The sequence below is a fragment of the Saimiri boliviensis genome, chromosome 10, assembly GCF_048565385.1.
Source record: "Saimiri boliviensis isolate mSaiBol1 chromosome 10, mSaiBol1.pri, whole genome shotgun sequence".
NCBI lineage: Eukaryota > Metazoa > Chordata > Mammalia > Primates > Cebidae > Saimiri > Saimiri boliviensis.
Window position 1 is genome coordinate 33,529,057 of NC_133458.1, and position 24,759 is coordinate 33,553,815.

At 33.8% G+C, this 24,759-nt stretch overlaps 1 protein-coding gene across 5 annotated transcripts in view; it reads left to right on the plus strand.

The window, feature by feature from the left end:
- IQUB (IQ motif and ubiquitin domain containing) overlaps nucleotides 1–12,041 on the plus strand; it is a 60,963-nt gene extending 48,922 nt beyond the window's left edge. For 4 of the 5 annotated variants that reach the window (XM_003921034.3, XM_010343553.3, XM_074379136.1 and 1 more), the window contains 4 exons: nucleotides 315–491; nucleotides 3,891–4,139; nucleotides 7,179–7,364; nucleotides 11,774–12,041. In XM_003921034.3, coding sequence (XP_003921083.1) covers nucleotides 315–491; nucleotides 3,891–4,139; nucleotides 7,179–7,364; nucleotides 11,774–11,956 — 795 coding nt within the window. In that variant the 3' untranslated portion in view covers nucleotides 11,957–12,041. Of the gene's footprint in view, nucleotides 1–314; nucleotides 492–3,890; nucleotides 4,140–7,178; nucleotides 10,176–11,773 lie in introns of all 5 variants that reach the window. The other variant, XR_012512038.1, reaches the window with a different exon arrangement.
- Nucleotides 12,042–24,759: the final 12,718 nt, after the last annotated feature.

The window sequence follows — 24,759 nt, forward strand, 5'->3', positions numbered from 1 at the left end:
TTATTAATGCAATCAATTTATTTATGGACAATTAGCTTTTTCTAATTTTCAGCTAATGTGAACAGTAGAGATCTATGTGCAGATTTCTTTAAAGCACCTAAGAGTAGAATTCCTGGGTCATAGATTGTATACGTCTTTAACTCCAGTATGTTGAATAATGCCAGTTTTTTTTCCAAATTAGTTGTATCACTTTATACTATTAGCAATGTTTCATTTCTTTTGGAATGTAGATTTTGGTTAGTTTGGGTGGTAATTTTGCAAATGAACTTAGTAATTGGAAAATTTTATACTATATGTTTTTGTGTTTTGTATAGGAACATGAATGTAAACTAACTCAGGAAATTCTAGAATTGATTGACAGAGAGGTTGACCTTATGATGAGAGGAGTCAAACATCATAACCTTGAAGGACTCAGAAAAAGAATTGCGACACTCTTTTTTCATTATATCAAAACACCTCTGTTTAATCCTCAAGTTGCAAAATACCTTAAGGTATTCTACCTTTTTCTCTGTATTCCTTTTTCAAAATCCTAAGATGTGGTATAGCAAATTGAAGTATATTCAAATTTTGCTTTAACATTTTACTTGGAGTTCATGTGGAATACCATTTTACTGGTGGTATCTCCTTGGAATGATTATTTTGTCTGTTACTAAACTAAACTTACTCATTTGACATCTGTATATTTCCAACCTTGAATTCTTTTCTAATCTCTTAGCCAACTTTCCAAATGAATATTGTATTATGTTGACTGCATCATGATTTCTCACTCCTCCATGGCTTTGTACATACTGTTGGTTTCCCCTGGAATGCTATTCACTATTTACCCAACCAATTCCTGTTCATTTCCTGAGACTCAACTCTCATCTCTTCTCCTTCATGAGGCCTCACACGGAGTTAAATTCTTTGTTTCTGAGCATCTACATTATACCTTGCTTGTGTTTCTTATAACTCTTATCACATAGTTATAATTATTACTCAACAGATCCATATGGATATCCTGAGATAATTTCAAATGTAACGTATTTGAATTAAACTATCTTTTCCAACTCCAATGTCGTTAGGCTTCTGTGGAAATTTTGCTCTCGAAAGCCAAGATAAATGCTTAATTGCCTTCTTACTGTGCAGAGCTTTCTAAAACACTATTAGTAAAACTCTTGGGATAGAGAATGTTGTCATAGAATTATAGTGTTTTATTTCGATGATTATTTTCAGTTAAAATTTATTTAAAAAGCTGACTAAACATCTTTAGCTTTTTTGGAAAAAAAAAACATAATCTCAATACTTAGTCAAAACTAGAAGGATAAATATTGTTTAATTTTTATATGTTTTTAAATTGATTTTTAAAAACCTGAGTGTATTGAAAAAGAATATTAAAGTGTAACAAAAGTCCAGGAGAAAAGGTTCCCATTATGCTATTTCTCATTCAAACCAGTGTTTAATTTGTCCAAGCCACCTTCTTTCTCTATAGACTTACTCAGTTTATATTTGGAGTAATACAATCGATAGAGTTTTATGTTCTACACTTTTATGTAATGTTATCATTTTATTTATTTTAAAATTTACCTTTGGTAAAATTTACTCTTTCTGGTGAGTTCTGAAAAATGTATGGAGTCATGTAACCAATAGCACAGTCAAAATAAGAAATGGTCCTATCACCCCCCAGAATTCCCTTATGCTGCCACTTGGTAGTCAGTCCTTCCCCCAACTTCTTAATCCTTGGCAAACACTGATATGTATTTTATTTTTATAGTTTTATCTATTTCAGAATGTCATATAAATGGAATCATACTATATGTAGTGTTTTGGGACTGACTTCTCTCCATTAGCATATTGCATTTGAGATTCACTCATGTTTTTGAGTGTGTCAGTGGTTTGTTTTTATAACTGAAAAATATTCTAATGATCTGGATACACAAGAGAGTTTTAAAACTCCATTCACAGTTGTATGACATTTGGATTGTTTAGAGTTTTGATCTTTTATGAATAAAGTCATTATAAGCATTAGATATGAGTTTTTGGGTAAATTGATTGTTTTAGGGTAAATTCCTAGAAAGTGGCATGTTGAATCACATGGTAAATGCATGTTTACTTTGAAAAGAGACTACTAAACATTTTTTTCCAAACTGACTGTACCATGTTGCATTTCTACCTGCAGCATATGAGAAATATATTAATTAAGAGAAAGAATTTAAAGTATTTTCTTGAATCTAGGACAAATCTGTGGATTATCCTGTACTTGCTTTTTTGCAGGGTTATACTCTTTAATATCTCAAACTACAGGATTTAAAAGAAAAGTTACTGGCTTTAAAAAGAAATGGCTCATTTACACATTTTTAATATGCATAGTGGGAGAAGAATTTGAAGGAACACCACTACCCCCACAACCACTTTCTGGGAGTAGGCCAGGATGAAGCACCCAGTGTACTCTGGAGAATTCTTAGAGTTAAATTCTGTAGCTTAAATGAAGCCCTCTGTCATCATACTCATAATGAGAATGAGTTATCTTACTTCTTGCACAATTTCAGATCAGTAGAGAGTATTTTCCATGGCATTATAATAAATGGTCTATCCATCTATAATGGAGAGGTGTGCTAACTCGTTTTCATGAGGTTAACTGATATATTTGCTAAATTAATGCCTAGGAGGCAAGAAAATAATCATTCAAGATAAACAAAATGTGTAAATCTCAGAATAAGAAAACCCAGATAAGTTGTCTTTTGGATCTCTGATCATACCCTTAGATCACTCTTCTTTTCTCTGAAACAATTGCTACCTTTTAAATTTACATATTGTCTTATTTTCCAAAATTATAAGGTATGGGACAAAGAAGCTTTTAAAGAATATTACCCTTTGGGAAGATGGAGTATTTAGGAAAAGTAAGGCACAGTAGAAGGGGAAGGTTCAGAAGCGTAACAGATGTTCAGAACAAAGTAAAACATTAGAAGGGATTATAATGGTAAATATGTGTGTGTGTGTGTGTGTGTGTGTGTGTGTGTGTGTGTGTGTGTGTGTGTATTTGAGAGAGGAGGTTTAATAGGCAAAAGAAAGAGAAAAAGAAAAGAGCTCTCTCTCCTGCAGAAAGAGAGGAGCACCTGAGTGGGTCTTCCCTATAATGGTAAATATTTTAAAACCACATTGAGTAAGAGAAAAAATGTTATAGAATATTGATGCCCATTTCCTTCTTTATGAAAATGTTTTTGAAAGTATTAGATATCACGTGCAAATGCTGTTGCTGATGTTTACGTTCATGGAAGCCAGAGGTACTGATGTACCATAAATTAGGAAAGACTGGCTTATATATGTCTTGATTCAGTTTGTGTTGAAATGATCACCATTCACTCATTCATTCATGATACTTTAGCCCATAATGAAGGACTGGATTGATTATTTTATGGTAGAATTAATTTCTGTCTACTGCTTTGGACATAGAATTTCAAACTTTGAATATTAATAATTTGAACTAATCTAGATTTATTTTGAAGATAAATGGAATGAGAAGAACAATTGGTTTAGTGGGTTTTTACTTCTATGTGAATGTAGCTGTTGCCTTATAGGAATAACGAATGCCATGTAGCACTGAAAAAAATCTAAACTCTTCTTAAAAATAAAAACCTCTTTCAATTTTCAGTCAATTTTCTAAGTGATTTTACCACAAATATCTAAGAATTGATGAAAAACAGATTTTCAGTATTTTGGCAGGATGAATAAATACTGCTTGAAATTTAGATTTTGTACAGAATAGGAAGTTAATAGAAAAACATAATTTTGTAAATTAGCTAACCATTCTTTTATCTCATTCTAAGATAAGTTAGCCCTTGGTGCTTCTATTGGTTGGGATCATATTTGACCTGGCCTAGCTTTTAGACAATTTTTTTTTTTTCACTCTGTAGGTCCCTCAAGATCCATTGAAATTTTATAAGAAGATTTACTTTTGCCACAGTTGCCAACTTTATTTGCCTTCTACAGAGTTTTCTGTATCATCCACCTCACGTCACATATACCGGTGTCGTAACTGCATTAGCCTTGAGAATGAGGCTCAAAAACGAGAATCATTTTTGAAGTACAAATGTTTACTTCAACAGCTCTACTATACAGAAGCTGATTACGAAGATGATTCTAAAATTGCTTTCTTGATGCAGGTATGGTCAATCAGGGGTGCCAGTTATAGTTGAGGCTTGTCAAGGAGGCTATCTTGCAATCTTATGATATTTGTGTGTGTGTGTGTGTGTGTGTGTGTGTGTGTGTGTGTGATTATTTAATGACTATTCCACTAGACTGTAAGCTCTGTGAGGGCAGAAGTATGCTTTTTTCCCCCTCTTGCTCACCATTATACCTCTATTAGCTAATACAGTACCAAGTTTTATTTAAGGTCCTTAATATTTGTTGAATGAATGATTGACTTTTACAGAAACTGATGTTGCATATACACATACTAGTGTTTATGAATAACAGTAATAATTAGTGTAAACTGAATGTGACCATAATGATAAATAACACCACAATAGTGAGAGCTAAGGCTTATAAAAAGTAAAAGAAAAAAAAAAACCTTAGGGAAGGGCTTTAAGTGGATACTTGTCTATGTAAATGGTTGGTATGATATCACACAACTGGAAAGTTTCTGGCCAGGGTTCTTTTGGATGAATCATTGCATTGGATCATTGACTCTATCAGTAATTCACTTCTCATAAGAACTTCTCCTAGCTCTGTGACAGGGTGGAGCCTGTGAAAACAGGAACTCTGACCTGAATTCCTAACTTAACTACTACTTTGGTATTCCCTGTATATCTTTTTGGTTATTCCATGACTTCTATTGGGTTGTTTAGGCCAGTGGATAGTCTGTATCTCTACAAAATAAAAATAAATTCTTGACACTGGTTGAACTTACGTAAGGGAGTGAGAAAAGAGAAGGACTTATTGTTGATATGCTACCAACATTAGCAACTTATTAATAAAAGTATGTTATAGAGCGCTGTTTATCTCATTCATGATATTTGTGTTCACAGACTGTCAAATAAGGTCAAATTTTCTGTAAATTACAGTTACTAATTAACTAAATTGTATTTAATACTAAAAAGGAAAATAGGCACTACTATGAATAGAAAACTTTATAGAGATTAAAAAAATAGATTCCAAATGTGATGTGCTTTGTTAAAAAATTCCAAATTCTTCTAAATCAGTAGTAAAAATGTATTTTTATGACAAACTGATATAGACATGTGTGATAATTCTCAATACTCAATTAGTACCTATATGGCTTTACACACTTATATTGAGTTAATCAGCACAAAAATCCTATCAAAATAGGCATTATTTCTATTCTGCAGATGAGGAAAGTGAAGCACTGAGAGGTTAACTAACTTGTCCAAATTTATGTTACTAAGTACCAGCACCAGTATTGAAAACTAGGCAGTCTGGTCCCCAGTGTCCATGCATATAAACACATGCTGTTCTGCCTCAGAAATAAGAGTTTCCAAAATAGTGTTTATCTTTACCCATTTGGATGCACTCTGATGTTTTCTATACAATCCCAATCTACTAATTCTAATTTCCATTTGGAAAACTTTGTATCACCTAAGAGGTAGCAACCCACAGTTTGAAAAACACAAATTAAAATGATTACATATTTTGTCCAATATAATGAATATGTTATTAATAAATATGTTTATTTCAGCTTAAATTCTTATTTGGCACTTTTCTCCAGGAATTGTTGGCATGACAGATATATATTTCCTTGCGAAAGAATCTTAGATTTACTATGGCTTTATTATAAGTCATCTAAAGTGCTACCTCAATATTCCATATTGTATTAACCAGAGTTCTCCTGAGAAACACAACCAATAGGAAATTTTATACATATATGCTGTATATATACATATAAGGAGATTTGTTACAAGGAATTTGCTCACATAATTATGGAGGCTGGTAAGTCTAAAACCTAAACAGCTGATGGCCCAGTTCAAGTCTGAAGACCACCAGGCTGCTATAGAACCAGGAGGAGCCAATATCTCAGTTCAAAGGCCATTAGGCAGGAACATTCTTCCTTACTCGGGGACAGGGTCAAATTTTTGTTCTATTTAGGCTTTCAACTGATTGGATAAAGCCCACTCACATTATGGAAGACAATCTGCTTTACTCGGTCTACTGACTTAAATGTTAATCTCATCCAAAACTACCCTCACATAAGCATCAGAACACTGTTTGACCAACTATCTGGGTATCCTGCGGCCTCGTCAAGTTGACGTAAGATCAACCATTACAGATATTGGATGAAAGAATTTTAGGGGAGCATTGTAACCTTTCAGATAAGGATAATCTCTATTAGATGTGATTTGATTTAAATACTGTACCTGTGTAGGGTTTTGTTCTCTTATATTACTTTTACAATGTCTAGAATTAGTAGACAAACATTAGTGTCCAATAGCTTCCCCCTTGTACTGGGTGTAATTTTGATTAATATTTATTTCAGTAATAGTATTTGAGGCATAATTTGAATGTGTGAATATTCCCATAAAACAGTAAATCTTGTGGACAACAGCAAAGATTAGCATATATTAAAGGTGAAGATGATATGTAAAATGAAAAGGAGAAAGCTAAGATATATGAAAAGTAAACATTCTGCTTAGACAAGAGATTCTGAGTGTTGTACCAGTTACCTTGTTTATCTGTAGTGCATACAGATACTGCCTAATATAACAGGCAATAGTATTGCTCTATTGCAAAAATTTCAAGTACAATGACTACTTGTAGAAAACTCTTAGAGACTGCCAACCACACTTATGTGCACATTTGACATTCACATGCAAATAGACACTTTATTCTCTATGATACAGTTTCAAAATTATTAGTACAGTTGAGCAACTAAGTACTATTAAGATTATATTAAGGTAAAATTAGCATACTGAAAGAAATTTATACTGCTTACTCTAGTTTAAAGATGGGGACAAAACTGTGAGACTGATAATGTAGTTTAGGCAGAATGAACAAAAGTTTAGTGAAAACTAAGGGGTTATGTGCCACTGAAACCTAGTGAATAATATTTCACTTCAAAAATACCCTATAATTTAATTATTTCCTCAAGTAATATAATAAAAGAATAATATAATAATCTTATAAAAAACAAATTTTATGGTTGAAAGAAAACCACATTTTTTAAAAAAAAAACTTGCTTTGACATGCAGCTGCAAGATATTCAGTACCTGACAGAGAACATCTGGGCATCCCAGTCAGTGCTCAGTGCCTGGGACAATCTCAGTGATCTGGCCATGGTCAGATGGAATAAATCCCTGGAGTGGTCCCCCTGGAACTGTATTCTTCTTACCAAAGATGAAGCAGCTGCTCATCTCAAGCTAACAAGTATTGAAGAGGTAAGAAAGTTGAACTTTATTTGGGAAGCTAATCATTGGGATTATTAGAGATAACTTGACAGCCTTCTACTATATTCCATGCTTAAGTACTTCCATCAGATTAAGAAACAATTTATGGATTAACAGCAAAAAAAAAAAAATGGACGCTATATGGCACAGATTAAATAAAAGGTATATATATGAGATTTGAACATATCACAAGTCCTAAATAGACCAATCTCTCCTAATAGCAAGTTTAAGCACATTCCACAGTAAATTCCATGAAGACAGCGATTTTGTTCAGCTTATTTGCACCTGTATCTCTAATACCTATAATAATGCCTGTCACAGAATGGAGTTAGTATTTGTTGAGTAAATAAATGAGCATAACCACCAGATAGGTATTATGGAACCCAGAATCTTTCTTTCTTTGATTAATTATCGCGAGTCTACTTAAAAACACCCAATTCCCAAATTTTGTTCATAATTTTGTGGTCTAAATGGCAATCATAGTGATGGGGTATAGTTCTGATGATTCATTTTTCATTTGCTTCCAACTTGCTGGGAGTGGAGCAAGCACTATTAACATTAAATGCCATTTACTGTAATTCTAGTAACTTAAAAGATGCAATCTGAAAAACATTTTGATGAGTAAATTGAGGGGCTCCTGATGAGTTCCTAGAGAGCTCCATTTACCCTAAGCCCAGGATCCCAGGAGTCAATACTGATTCTCTATATTCTTTAATTCCATATAAGATGTCAGGGAAAGCAAAAGAAATGACAGAATACAATAGTTATTTAAAATAGTGTGATTCCCTGTTTGTTTGTTTTTTTTTTTTCCAATGGAACAAGGGGTGATGTATAAAGATAAGAAAGTAGGTAAATTTTTAGTTTTTAAATTTTGTTTTAAGAAACCAGGCTAGGAAAAATTTCACCCTAGGGATTGAAAGAAAAGGTAGCAATAAGTTGAAGCTGTATTAAATGTGATATTTAATAAACTAAGCTGCCTCATAAATATTTAATCACAGGAAGCATAGCCAATACTAGCAATATCATTTCATCTAGGACCCATGATGAAACTGAAGTTCATTCCCAAAGCTGATATTCAATTAATCCACACAACTCCCTTTGTGCATTTAATCAAATTACTGCAGTATCCAATTAAATGTTTTATTCAGATGCATTTCTAATTCCAGAATGCCAGGCTTATCAAGTTTCTGTAAAGACAGCCAAGGTTTGCAACCAGACAAACTGGAAGAACATTTGCCTTTTTTATGGTTTTGGGCTGATATAATTTTTTAACTATTAATTTTCAGCCTAGTTAAAGATTAGTTTGTATCTTGCAGAAAGGTGGAACATTTTCAGAATTTTCTTAATGTTCAGAGATATTTGCTTTCTCAGGAAGTAAAAAACAAATACTTGAAAGTTAATATGACACAGGTATAGGAAACATGGAAAGATACTTTCATTATGTGAACTTTAAGTGAAGCAGATTGATCTCTCCTTGTGTGCACATTGGCCAAAGTAGGAACAATCATGGACTTAAATTCAGTAATCCTGACCCATTATTCCCTATCCCCATTCCTGTAAGTTATAACAACTTACAGGAAATGAAAACCTGCCCTCTTTACTTCATAAATTTTTAGAAAGATTAGCTAAATACGTGGAATCAATAAAGAGGACAAAAGCAGCGCTGGCTCTGAGTTCTAGCTTTACCATTCACGAGCTGGGAGAAATTGGGCAAATTTGTGAATGTCTCAATGATCCTCTTTTCTCATCTATAAAAAAAAAGTTAATGGTATCTGATCATAGGGAAGCTTTGGGTAGACCATTATTTAAAACTTTCAGAATAGTTTTTGGCAAGAGTCAACTTACCTAGTAACTATGAAAACACTTTAACAATTTTGATGCATTTTATTTATTTTTAATTTTAATAAAAGCAATATATTATTGGCTTAGAATCTGAACAGAATAAAAGAATGTATTGTAGAAAGTAAAAATCTTGGAGGTTGGGGGAATAGGAAGAGATTTGTTAAGGACACAAAATTATAGCTAGATAGGAGGAGTGAGTTCTAGTACTGTTCTATGGCACTGTAAGATGTCTATAGTTAACTATAATAGTTTCAAATGGCTAGAAGAAGCATATCGAATATTCCCAACACTAATAAATGTTTGAAATGATTAATATGCTAATTACTCTGATCATGCTGTATGTATCATGCCATCACTATGTACCCCATAAATATGTACAAGTATTATCAATTAAAATTTTTTTTTGCAAACAATTGAATGAATAAATAAAGGGAGGCAAATAGACAAATCTCCCATGTAAAATTCCAAATAATTTATGTAGATAACTCTCTACTCTTAAGGAGATGGAGAATAACTCTCCACCCTTTAAGTGTGGGCTGTGCATAATAACTTCTTTTCAAAGAGTATGTTAAACTTTGCAGTAGAGAAACCTGACAAACACTACTTCAGCCAGCTAATTAATATTAACAGCAGCAGTGATGTCATGTTGATGGTGTGTACCCTTGATATGATGTGAGGAGGAGGATGCTTCACCTCTGTGGTCTTCCTCCCCCAAATGCATCCTTTCAGTCTAATAATGAAGAAAACATAGGATAAACCCAGACTGAGAAACATTCAGGAAAATTTGGGTGTGGGGTATATGGGACCTTTCTGTAATATTCTTAGAACTATTTGTATACCTAAATAATTTGTGGACATAGTTTGAAACCACCACATGGCTATTTCAAGAGAATGGACCTATTTCAATGCGGAAAAAAAGGTCTCCTGATGTTCACCCATCCCTGTCTCCACATTGCAATGGTAATTACTATTTCTTATGTATATAATAATCTATTGAAATCCTTCTGGAAGTTTTCTGTGTGTATATAAGTATCTATACTTTTGTTGTAGTATGAATTTCATATTAAATGACTGAGAATTAGTTTTTTTGCTTTACTTAACGATATAAATAATACAATATGGAAAATATTCAATTATTCAAGAGTTATCTTTTAGTCCCTTGAACACATATATCATAATTTATCTCAACTTTAATAATTTATAGTTCTGTAAAGACACTTTGAAAACCTATAAAGTCCTGTACATATGTAAGTTAATATAGCATAATAAAGTGTTTTCGTTTTTCTTGAATGAAGTATTGGCTAAGAAGTAGAAACAAAGTTAGATTAGTTCAAAAGATGACTACTTAAACCTAGTAAATTTTTCCATTAAGAAGAAATTTTAAAATAAGCCCAGAATACTCCTATATAATGCTTTCTGTTCCTTTGGTCCTTTCAGTGAGGGCTTTCTTTTATCTTTGATATGACCCTCTGAAGAGACCTTTATTGAAGGAATGTCTTACTCTCAGAAAATAAATTTTAGGAAGAAGTACAGGTAGTATTTGTGATTTGATTGAAAAGAGGGCCAATTAAGATTAATAGGTAATAGATTGTATTTATTAATTTAACCAGAATTTACTTTTGAATGTGCCACATACTGTACTAATTACAGAGAAACAAGGAAATTTAATGAATATAACATTTTTTGTTGTCTCAGCTGCATTTGGGTTCACCTACAAGAACAGAATAAGCAGTTTATAATGACTTAATCAAATGTGGGTCTAGTTTTCTTATGTAACAATTTCAAAGGTTGGCAGTTTGGGGCTAGTATGGTGGCTCCACCTTGTTCTCAGAAATACAGGTTGTCTTACTTTGTCCTTAGCCATATTTAATCTTCAGCTTTCATTTTCATGCTTGGTGGACTCTTAGTAATAGGATAGCTGCATCATCTTCTTCATTACATGTACCTCTCAGTAATGGCAAAAAGCTAAAGGTGCTTGATAGGTGAGGTTTCCCACTCTTAAAAGTTCCTTTAAAAGGCTGTATTCAAATAAATAAATAAATAAATAATTATATAAGGTTATATACATTATATATAATTAAATAATCACAGAAGACATTTAGTTGTCGTGTCTCCTTAGGTTCTTCTTGGTGGTAACAGTTTCTCACTTTCCTTGTTATATTGTTATGTTTGTTTTTTCTAACCTCAATATATATAACATTAATAATATAATTGATTATATATATATTCTAACTAGACACCCTCAGAATAAAGGCTAAGAAAGCTGGACACATCACACCCTATACAAAATCAGGTTTCCAGTACAAATGGAAGAGAGAATGAATATTGAGTCTGTAACTAGCAGTGGTTTAAACTTAGAGAAGTCAGAGGGAGAGTTGGGGAAAACTTCCAGGTGTATCATAGGAGCTGAGTCATGAAAGATGATGTACAATGTGAGAAAAATAAATGTAGTCTGGGATGAAAGAATTGACAAGCAAAGGCACTGAGGGATGACAATATTTTTACCTGGCAAAATGTATCTGTGATATTTACTAGAATTTGATTTTTTTTCTTTGCAGGGATATGAACGCTCATTTATTCACAAGATCAAACACAAACATATCCTGGCTAAGAACTATTTTTCTCAGATTCCAGTGCTGGCTTCATTTATACTTGATGATGGTGAAATAGATGAGATCAGACAGAAATATCGCTCAGACACGACACCTAAGATTATAGAATCCCAGAGGCCTCCTCCTTAGATGATCCAGGAGTATTTGTTTGATGATCAGTATGTTGTTCACTACTAATAGGGTAATACAGAGGTCACAGAGTGTGGAAATGGAATTTGATCTGTTTATTGATTTTGTTTTTTGTTTTTTATGTTATTTTGAGTTCTATGAAGAGAAAACATTTCTATGTGTTTTGTTGTTAGGAAGTTAGTGCTAAATTGAAATGCAATTTTGTTACTGAAATTAATATTTTGCAGTAAAGAAAACATTTTAAAATATATTTTCACATTAAATTAAAAAAAATTTCAAGTATATTATAGTTAAAATCTAACAGCCAAATAAAAACTAGACTTAACTTTCACATTATTTATTTTAGATAAAATGTAGTTATAGGAAGCTAATCAGTATATGGATGGGAGGAAACATAAAATGCTCTTTCTTGAAAACTTCTATAAGTAGGATAAGAGAATTTATATTTTAGTACATACATTTGAATTTTTGCAGTTTATTGTCTGCTTTCACCTTCCATCTTTTTCATAATCCCAATAAAACAATTTAAACTATTTGTAAATAAACACAAATCTTTCATTCTGGAGCTATTATCATATGCAAGAAATACTCCCTGTGGCATATGGTGAAACTCTGGAAGAAGAATAAACTTGATTAAAGAAACTGTAAGAACCCCCTTCTCCAGTAAACTAAAGGAGTGACCTTGACCACAAAGATGTTAGGGACCTACCGTGGTGAACAATGGTTTGCCCATCAGTCTTAACAAGAAATGGATGGCACACTCAATATAGCTTAAGCCAAGGAGAGTTTATTTACAAAGGGCCTTATTACAAGGTGTGGGTAGTGTGTAGGGAAACTAAAGGAATAATAGTGCAGGAACCCAGGACCTGTATCAGACAGGCCATCTCTCCCTAGTCTCAAATGAACTTAGGGAGAAAGTCTGAGAACCCAGAGAGAATGTAAAGAAGATAACAGAGGATCAGTGACTAGCTGTGAAGGGAACAGCCAGCCAGGCATAGGGGAATCTCATGAACTAGAGAAATACTCAATTTCATACTTCTCCCTTCCTCCAGTCTCCTGCTTGGGTTTCCCACTGGCCAAACCCAAAAGGAAAGCAGAAGGGGTAGGAGTTAGTTGACAAAATTTTTATGGCTTCAAGGCAAAGAGCAAGAAAGAGTATGTAAGGGGGAAGAGTAGATTTGGAGGGCTAAATAGATAGTATCCAGATGGAGAAAGAATTAAAAGTGAAAAGCTGTAATTCAAATAGCAATATTTTGCCCCCTATCACATAGAACATAATTATATATACATAAAGATTTTTTATACATAAAGATTATATATACCTATGATTTTTTTTTCTAATTCCAATCAGCAGTTAATGAGGCTGTTCTCTTAAGTTTAGTGAAGTTTAGAAGTTAAATATTTGTTCCATCTAAATATTTGACAACATTTTAGCAACACATTTTGTAGGATATCTAAAATTTTTCCTTACTTGGCCAAAGCACAGCACATGGCACTTGTTAAGAAAGTAAACATCCAGGAGGAAATTGCCAGAATGTAGTCCTTTTTAAGGTCTCATAGACAAATCTGGTACCTCTCTAAACAATAAATTACAGGTGGGACTAGATTGAGGACCATTCTGATCACTGATAAACTCCAGCAATTTAACACAGACAAATGCAGGTTTACACTGGAATGTAAATGGCTAGATATTTTATAAGACGCTTTGGGAGAATCCCATAGCTCAGAGAAGGAAGGGCTGGGGAGGTAGCAGGGAGAGTTGGGGTGGCAGGCAGTGAGAAGAAAATAGCCAGAGATGGGGAAATAAAGGATTTTAGAATTCCCCTGTTGACCCAAGGGTGAAACAGCTGGAATGGAAGACTTACGGAGTAAAACAGAGAGGGTAGGACAGGAAATTTGAAGTCTGAAAGAAAGAGGTGAGGGTATGCATTCCCTTGGTTTCTCCTATCTGCTTTTTGGTCTTATGCTGGTCACTGTTACAACTCCACACGAGATGGTCATAGGAGGCAGTGATAAAGATAATTCTATCAGAAGGAAAAATTTCAGGTGGTACATTTTTTTGTGTGGGATGAGAGATGGCTGCTATTATAAATTTAAAAAGATCCACGGGAAGCAGCTAAAAGGTTGTTGAAGAGAAAAGAGACCTGGGAAGAATCATGCTAGAAACTTGGTGATAAGGAGTTCCGGGGGAGATGCATGTGGATAGGCAGGGCCTAGGTAACTGTGCTCCAGGTGGCATTCACTGCAGAAGAAGCTGTCAGTATTCAGATGGACAAGATAATTCCTCCTGTGGATGTCAGCCAGCTTCTTTTGCTATCCTTTCTGGTGGTTACTCCATGGGTCCATTTACAAAGTAACTATGACAGTAGAGATGGAGCTTATTCATGGGCTTAACCACAGATATTTTTTTTTCACAAAGGCTGATTTGGCTACTGCCACTGCTGGGTGTCTAACCTACCAACAACACAGGCCGATAAAAAGCCACAAAGTGGCATTATTCCTCAGGAAAACCATCTGACCATCTGGTGACTGGTTGATTATATTGGAGCCTTTCTGTTATGAAATGGGCAGACATTTTTTTCTCATGAATATAGATTTTTATTAGGCATATGGATTTTCTTCTATGTTTACAGTATTTCTGTCTATACTCTATACAATCATTCAGGTTTGTACAGAAAGCCTTACTCATCACTATGGTATCACAAATTACATTGCCTTCAACGAAGGAACTCATTTTACAGAGAAGGAAGTGAGACAATGGATTCATGCTCACCGAATTCTTTGGTTTTACCATGTCTCTATCACCTACCTATATATGCCTTTATAAAATCAAATGAAATAGCCTACTAAATGGTGAGTTATGGCACTGTCTGGGTGACAATACCCTACGAGGTTAGAGTGCTTTCTGACAGGATGCAATGAATGTCTAAAATAATTGGCTATATGTGGTGCTGTCTACTTCACAGCCAGATTTCACAGGCTGGGAAATTATGGGTAGAGCTGTCTCGCAGATACTGCTGTCTCTCCTGTTTTTAGAATGCATGGAACTGGAGACTAAAGGATAAAGCAGAGGGTGACTCTGTCACTATCATACCGCATAACCTACATAAAGAATTAGTGTTTCCTATCCCTTCAACCTGGGGCTCAATGGACTTGGAGGTCTTAATGTCCAAGGAAGGAGTTTCTCCAGGGAACACAGTAATATTTCCACTGAATCAGAATTTGAGACTTACAAAGCAATTCTTTGGAGTCCAAATAGTTAAGTGTGTCTTTCTTCCTAAATGAACTTTCTACTTTCCATATAGGTTGAAAGCTACAAATAGCTAGTTGAAAACAGCATTTTCATATTTTTTTATTATAAGATTATTTTATTCTCATCAATTTTCTAAGTTATAGTCTCTGGCAACTCCAAATGATAATCCAGGAGTGTATCCAGTAAAGCAATATGGTGTATCACATCTAATGGCGCCCTCGATGTGATAATAGGGCGCCATTAGATGTGATACACCATATTGCTTTACTGGATCCAAGAGCTGCCTGTAGGGATAATAATATATCATTACATAATGAGCATCATAAAACATCGTTTTGGATTCCAAAATCTAACACACACTGTGTTTTGTAGAACGGTAATATATATTTCAAAGTGAGACTGTTGCAGAGGGAGACCTGAAAAAGAATTGAATCAAGAAAATAGTATGTTAGATGCTCTTGGTTAAGAGAGTTCTGATAATCCTTTTACCAAATTAAATTTAATGCATGGCAGATTAAAAAAAAAACCCAATTCTTATATACCTCTAACACACATAGAAGACAGATCAAACTATTATTAATGAATTTAAAATTTAAAAACATACCTACACTAAATTTTGCTCCTGATAATTCAGAAGGAAATATTTATATAAAAATTATACATTTATGTTATCAGGAAAGGAAAATACATACTAACCTATGAACCTTTCAGATATGAGTAACTGGCAGTAATGACAGAGTCAATATCTGCTTTTCATAGCAACTTGTCAACAGTTATGTTTGTGAAACATAAACAGAATTTGTATTTCTTCACTTTGGCATACAATGCAGAATAAATTCCAACATATGCATGCTGTAAGTGATTGCTCTCAGATTCTAGAGAGTTGACATTTTTACATCATTCAAAACAAATTAAGAGCATATCAAAACTGAATTCAGAAGTGTCTAATTATTGCTGACTCAAGTCACTTAGTGTGAAGATGACTATGAGGGATGCAGAAACAAATAGATCTTGAATAGAATATAAAAGTTTTTGCAGTCAGAAGTCTATATTTTTCTGACTCTGACAAAGTAATTTACTGGCATTGGGTTTTTCATGTCAGTATTAGATTTGTGAATTGAATTAGGTATAAGCACAAGTTATGAAAGAAGGAGATTGGATTATTTTTTCCTAATAGCTTTTCAAATGACTGTTATCATCTATGCTTATAAGCCTGTCTCTCTCTGGTAATATGCATTTCCACATGCTGGGTTCCCCTCCCCGCAGCCCCTCACCGTGGTATATTTTTCTACCTTCACTTCCCTGTTTCTGCTTATTCCAATTTTATGCATTTTTCAACATCAGCCTAATTGTACCTTATTCATTCATATACTCATTTATTCCAAAACTTACTTATTTACTGAGTTTAATGTGGGCTGGTTGTTACGCCTTGGGGCTGCAGTGTCAAGTAACATATTATCCATACCCTCAAGGAACCCATGTGGACAGGCTGATAGTTTCTATGTCTATGTCTGTTAAGTGAGGTGGGCAATTTTTCAGCAGCATGATTGTTAAGAATTAGAATGTATTTGTGAAAATATATGAAACACAGGAATTGTGTAATGTCTGTTAAATGAATAACATTTGCTTGTTTATATTGTTTTGTAAGACAGCATGATTTTTTGTTTGTTTATTTTATATGCAGAATGTGGGATGAAAACAGGCAGAATTAGGCTTGCCTTCTAATGATCGGCCATTTCTCTTGGCATATGTAGTTGTGAACCCTAGAACAGTGACAGGACGCTGTGGAAATTTGCCCTACAGCCCTTGTAGCCGAATTCCAGTTTAATGTCGTTCCTTATCTTTACTGTTTCCTTTTGATGTATACGAAAACTATTGAAAAGAGACAGACCTCTGCTTTATAAAGGTGAAGATTCCAGGTGTATAAAGAGGGAACAGCTGCTGCTGATACTCTGCACCTATGCATTTAAAGAGTTTATTACAAACTTTCTGTGGCACTTCCTCAGAAAAAAAACTTCTTCCCCTTCGCAAGAGCTTGATCTGTAAATGGATTGTTCAGTTTCTCTCCCACGCAGCTTGGCTTCTGTTGGGCAGCTTCCAGTGATCTTCCTAACCTGCATTTATCTTTCCCAAATTAGAGGCAGCTGGGCAATTTTAGGGCAACAGCAATTCAGTAATTCTCTCTTTTCTAATTTGTAAAGCCAGTAATTCTCTCAAACTTCAGGAGACTGATTGGCTTGGAAACAAAAGAGGTGTAATGTGGTCTTAAACTTTTCAGGCTTAATTGTTTTACAAATATTCTATAACAATGTGAAAGTTTAAAGAATATCTGTTATTAGAATAAATAAACATTACATATTGTGATAGCACTATTCTCCTTACCTGTTTTTAACTTGGTATGAATAGAACCAACTGGAGCTGATTTCCCATTGTAAGTAAGAAACTAGTATTTAGTTTCTATTATGCACAGCAAGTAGCTAGGAATGGGACCGTTGAGTTGAAATTTTTTTGAAAAGTTTCTTTAGAATACAGAATAAGAAATTATCACCTGCTAAACAAAATTCCAGTTGTTTTGTATTTATATTATAAAGTATATTTTTATAATTGTTTTCTTTGAAGTAAATTCCAGAGATTATTTTTAGAACAAATTTGACAGCCTGCTATTTTTCCTCTGCTTTTAAATTACATTATTATTTTACCTACCACATCTTGATCTACCTTTTTAACCATCTTTTCCATACTCCTTTTCAATAACTGTTAGAGGTAAATTTCATTGTGTAAACAAAAATGTCACATATCGGCTAGTCTTTCTCCATGAAGTGTGGCATGTGAAGGAAAGCAGCCTTGGGTATTTGATCACTCATAACAATATTTTGTTTTAAAAATATTAATACACTAATATAAATGCTATGAAAAAATAAAATAGTAAAGTTATTCTTTTATTAAGAGCGATATTTTTGAGGACATAAATCTGACAACCTATGACGACACTCATAAAGAAGCTTCCAAATTCTCTGTTAGAATGTTTTATTTTCAAGTCTTTTGCTCTGTCTTTATTTGGGTTGTTTGTCTTGTTATTGCAGTATAAATGATCTTTATATATGCTGGATACAGGTATTTCATCAGGTCCATGAATTATAGATACTGTCTCTTGTAATCTGTGGCTTTTGGTTTAACTCTGTCATGTTTTTCACCGAGTCAGTTTTCACTGTGTGAAACCTGAGTTGATAAGTTGTTTCTTTCATTGTCAATGCATCTTATGTCCTCTTAACAAAAATTTTGCCTTCTCCAGGGTTAAGCAGATACTATGTATATACAGAATTTCTACTGATATAACCTCCTTTATTTCTGACATTGGTAATTTGTGGTTTTTCTCTTTTATTGAGCAAGGAGTTTATCTTGCTGGGGGTTTATCTATTATTATTATTTTACTTCACAAAAAACAAACTTCTGATTTGAGTTTTTTTCTGTTATTGTTGTCTATCTCATTGATTTGTTCTCTTATTTTTACTGAGTCCTTGCTTCTCTTACTTTTATTGAGTCCTTACTTCACATTTTCTTTGGTTAATTTGCTTACCTTTTCCTAGTTTCTTCAAGTCAAAACTTACATAATTGATTTGAAACCTTTTTTCTTTTCTCATAGAAACATTTCATGCTATAAATTTTCTTATAAGCAGTGATTTAGCTATATTCAACAAACCTATGTATTATATTGTGTATTTATTTTATAAAAAATGCAAAGTAGTCAAGTGCTATTATTTTAGTAAAAGCAATATTTTCCAAAAAATATTTAGTCACATTTTTTTGGTTTATTTTGACTCTGCATATTATGTTCAAAGAGTCACATATAAACTTAAAGGCACAGTTTTTTGAGAATGAAAGTGTGAGGCAGGCTTTTATTCATATGTAATTATATATGTAATGCAAATTTAACTTTGGGCATAGAAATGACTTTCTCTAAAATAATTTATAAAGGCATCACATCAGCTGAATTCACTAGATTTTAAAAACTAAGAAATGAGAGTGTTCACTCAATGTAAATTTATTTTATTAATAGTGATTTGCTCATCTATAAAATCCAGATGATAAATGCTTTTAAGTTTTAGTATTAAAGCACTCTAAGATTGGTGTCTTCTCCCTCCTGCCCTCAATATTCTCTGAATTGTTCTGATGCTTCGTTGTGGGAGAGGCTACATGTGTCTTAGAAAACTCTATAGTCTTAGAAAATGTATACCTGTTGGAAAAGATCAACCCTATGCCTGGACAGGTAGTTCTAACCAGGAAACAAAATAACACCCTCCGTGCAACGATTTGTATTTTCACTTTCCAGCATTTCTCAGGAGGGCAAATGCAGTCATACTTCCCTTGTCCCCAGAAGGAATGCCAATTAGCATTACTGACTTTAATGTACATTACCCACTATATGTTTGTCACATACACAAATACATTGTCTAGAGTAATGTGGCTAACTTCACAGGTGGAAGAGGAAATCAAACATAAGATTTTATAGTGTTCTTATACATGTTTAGGCAGGAATATATATACACACCATAAGCTAAAATTCAGAAGGTGTTGCTGAAAAATACTGAGGAACATTTGAGGAGACTTGAGTTTTAATACTCGTGTTGTGATTTTGAATATGTAACTTCATGTCTTTAAGCATACAATGGAACCGTTTGGCCCAGATAAGCTCTATGGTGCTTTGCATCTCTAGAACTTTAGGTCTACAGGCACAATGAACCAGATAGGAATTTCAATAGGCTCAGGAGGATAACATAGGAAACATTTTATCGTGCTCTTCAATTTGATTCAATTTAGCAAACCACAGCTGATCGCTGATCATGTGCCTAGCACAGCTTGTACCAACTGGGCTCTAGGATCAAAATATTTTTGATTTACATATATCTTTAAAATGATAATGAGCAACTTAATTTTTTATTGGTTTCTTTCCATGTTCTGCTGTCAAGTTTTCCAGAATTATATGAATACCATTAATTTTATAGTGTAAGTGAATTGTGTTTTAATATTTTTGTTGATATTCATGCAAAAGGTAAAATGTCATAGACTCTCAGTACATGGATATTTTTTTTCTCCTTGAGCGAAGGAAAGTCTTTCTTTACTAAACTTTATCTTGGATCTGACGGTTTCTATGATTGTCAGCCTCTCAGCTATCATTTACCTTTTTGAACGCTGTAAGAAACTGACTTTGGTCTCTCAGCCTTTGGCAGTTGTAATCCCTGTCCCTCCATCATCTCTGGCCATGACCCTGTTCTGGGGCTTTAAATAATAAGATTTGTCAGGTAAAAAATCTATATTTAGATACCCAGTGAAAAGGAATAATAATTATTCAACAGATCAGTTTCTCTTTTAATTTTAAGAAGGGTTTCAGAGTAAAATTGTTTAATATTGTACATTTGATTCTAAGTATAACCATAGACTTATGTAATAATGAAACAACAAAGCCATCTATAAATGAATTCAGATATATACCTTATAGTTCATATTTCTCTTTGTCCTGGGAAAATTAAGTTCTTGAGTTTTTTCCTAACAGTGATACTCATAGCCATTGATTTGCTGTACACTGGAAGCTACACACCCACAATAAAAAGAGTTTGTGTTCTGTGATTTACAAATAATGAGCACTTGAATTGGATCCTCCTGATGGATTTTGTTTCATATATTGCTAAAATCATAAAAATTCTGAAAATAAAATAAACCTATATAGTATGTTATTGTACTGAGTACTGTAGGCAATTATAACACAGTGGTATTTGTATATCTAAACATGCCTAAATATAGAAAAGGTACAGTAAAAATATGGCATAAAAGATAAAAAATGGCACACCTGTATAGGGTAATTCCCATGAATGGAGCTTGCAGGACTGGAAGTTGCTCTGGGTGAGTCAATGAGTGAATGATGAGTAAATGAGAAGGTGTAGGATATCACTATACACTGCTGTAAACTTTATGTATGCTGTACACTTAGGTTAAGCTAAATTTATATAAATTTTATTTCTTCAGTAATGAATTAACCTTAGCTTGCTGTAACTTTTTTATTTTATAAACTTAATTTTTTAAAACTTTTGGACTCATAATAACCTTTAGCTTAAAACACAAACACATCGTATGGCTGTACAAAAATGTTTTCTTTATACCTTTGTTTTATAAGTTTTTTTCTACTTTAAATATTTTTATTTTTTACTTTAAAAGTTGGTAGTTAAAACCTAAGAAACAAACACATACATTAGCCTAGGCCTACACAGGGTTGAGAATTCAGTGTCAGTCTTCTACTTCCACATTTTGTCTAGCTACCTATCTATCATCTATCTATCTATTTATCTATCTGTCTTCTATCTCTAATCTATGTATCTGTCTACACACACACACATACACACACACAAAGAGTAATACAAATTTTGGCAACAGGAGTAAGGTGCTGTTTCTTGCCTAGATGAGACTTAGGCTTCAGAGTTGAAGCTGGAATGAGTGAAGACCTTTGGGACTGCTGGAATGGAATGAATGTAGTTTGCATGTAATAAAGACCTGAATTTTGAGGGGCCAGGGGTGTAATGCTACAGACCGATTTGTGCCCATACCTACTAAATTGTTATATTGAATCCCCAACACCGAATGTGACCATACTTGGAGGAAAGGCCTGTAAGGAGGTAATTAAGGTTAAGTAAGATCATAAGCATGGAGCCCTAATATAATAGTGCTGATGCCCTTATTAGAAGAGGAAGAGACAGAAGAACTTTTTCTCTTCACCATGGAAGTACACAGGGAAAAGGTGGCTGTCTAAAAGCTGGGAGGATAACCTTCATCAGGAATTGAATTAGCTGGCATCTGATCTTAAACTTCTCAGTCTCTAGAACTGTGAGCTGTGAGAAAATAAATTTCTGTTATTTAAGCCACCTAATCTGTGGTTTTTTTCTGCAGTAGCCCTAGCAATATATATATATATATATATATATATATATATATGAGAATATATGTGTGTATGTATATATGTGTATATATAATGTACATACACATACATGCACACATGTATGCTTATATATGTATATATAATATGCTATAACATTATATTACATGTATATATATGCCAAATACTTAAATGAGTGTGTGTATATATATATATATTGCTAAAATCATAAGAATTCTGAAAATAAACCTGTACAGTATGTTATTGTACCAAGTACTGTAGGCAAATATGTATATATATACACACACACTTAAATATTTTTTTTATTTTGTTTTAAAATTCTGTATTTTCTGAGATTCTTAGATTTATGGTTTGATATCTGTCATTTGTTTTGGAAAATTAAAAAAAAATTTTGTCATTTTTTTGTTATTATTTGCCTTTATTGGATTGGTTTAATTTGAAAGCCTTGTATTCGAGCTCTGAAGTTCTTTCTCCTACTTGTTTGATAATATTGCTGAGACTTTCCAACATAGAGCTCCCAAGAGATTATGGCTTTTGTCTTCGGGTACCAGGAGTGGTAGAGAAAGACCACCAGGTGGGGACAGGGATAGGCTGTCTGAGCTCGGACTCAGCCATGTTGTCTAGGCTAGTCTTAAACTCTTGTGCTCAAGCAATCAGTATTCCTCAGCATCTCAAAGTGTTGGAATTACAGATGTGAGCCACTTATGTCTGGCTGAAGGTATTCTTTATATCTGTTACTGTGTTTTTTGATTTCTAGCATTTCCATTTGATTCTTAAAGTTTTGATTTCCCTTCTCAAATTACATACCTGATCTTGCATATTGTCTACCTTTTCATTATTTTAAATTCCTTGTTTGATAGTTCCAACATATGTGTCTTACTCTGATTACAATTATTGCCTCTTCTTTTGAGGGTGTGTTTTGACTTTTCATTTGCCTCATAGTATTTTGTTGAAAGCTGGACATCTTATTTAGGATAAATACTGAGGTAAATATCATCACAGTTAGAAATGAAGGTGTCTTTTCTTCTGCTAGACCTTTGGTTTGGTGGGTTTTGTTAATCTAATCAGGAATTGGGCTGTGTTTGGGATCTGTTGTCATGGTTACCCTCAGTGTACCATGTGCTTGAAGTTCCTCTAGTGGTTAATTGCTTAGAGGCCATTTTCTCAATATCTGCTTCTCCTAGGCTTTGGATCTTCCCTTTTCTTTGCACCTGTGATACAGTATATATTTTACAACTATCCTAGTTTTATGCAACTGTAACAAGAAAAATCTTAAGAATAAAATGTCAAATGAACCAGTTTCCTTTAAGCAATCAGAAAACAGAGGGCAGGTTAACACTTGTTAACCTGGTGGTGGGGTATGAGAAGGGCATGTTCTGATTGAGCATCAATTTCTGGTAATGACTGTGGCTTTTGTTTTCAGGAATATGACTTTCCAAAATATTCCTGCCCCTCCTCCAGCTCTCATGCTGAGTCTCTCAGGTATTCCTGCGCCTACCACAAAGGTGGAACTGTCTCCTCCATGTTCCATTCCTCCAGCTACAATGGGTTTTCCTACATGCTCTAAGGTGACATTTTTGTTTTTGTTGTTGCTTTTCTTTTTCCTGTAGATTATGGGACACCAGGGAGATAGGTCTGGGTGGCATTTCAGCAGTGGCCAAGCAGCAACCCAAACAGCACCCATGGGGAGGCTTTTCTGGATTCATGTCAGTCATTTTGGTGAGCACCTGTAGAGTTTATGGGAAAAAAGCCTGCTAGAGATTAGGAAACCTCATATATCTGTGGCCCTCAGGAACTTCACATTGATATACTAGGCTACACTCATCGTTTTGTGATTCATTAAACATTTTTAGCTGAGCCCTTTACTGGCCCTGTGGTATCTTATACCACCTGATCTAGATAAGTAAACGCTTCTCCCTTCAGGCATCTGGTTCATCCCAAGATTTTAGGTTTGTTCTTTGCCCTGTGCCATCAGTTGTCTGACTGGTTAAAGGAAACTTGCTAATTTTACCTTTTTGTTTTAGATTTTTCTTTTTGCAAGAGTTAAATTAATGCTCCTTCCAGTTCTCTACATCTCCAAATAAAAACTGATATAATAGCGATTTAATATTCTTCATCATCAGCTTAACCAAATACTTTTTCAGTAGTATAATATACACATTATGTACTTTCTCAATTCTACTTTATTCACAGAACTTTATCCTAATATAGTATACATTTATGCTTGAAAGTCTTTTATTTTGATCATATATCATATTTCTCTGCAACAAAACATTCATATAAACTGGATTTCAAGTTTTTGGCTCAGTCACTTAATTCCTTAAACTCTTGAACTGTATGCCAAAATCAGATAGTGTTCTGGTCTCTAAGAATTAATTTAAACATCAGCTGATGACTCAATTAGGTTTTTGTTTCATTTTTTTCAAGGCAAAGAATGGAAAGCCACCTGACTCACAACAGGATTCATTATTCAGTCATTCTCCTGACTGCTTTTGGGAATGATTAAAGTGATGCTCTGCTTTTGGGAATGATTAAAAAAGAATTGTGTATGAAAAGTCAGAACTCCATGATACGGTTTGGCTCTGTGCCGACCCAGATCTCACCTTG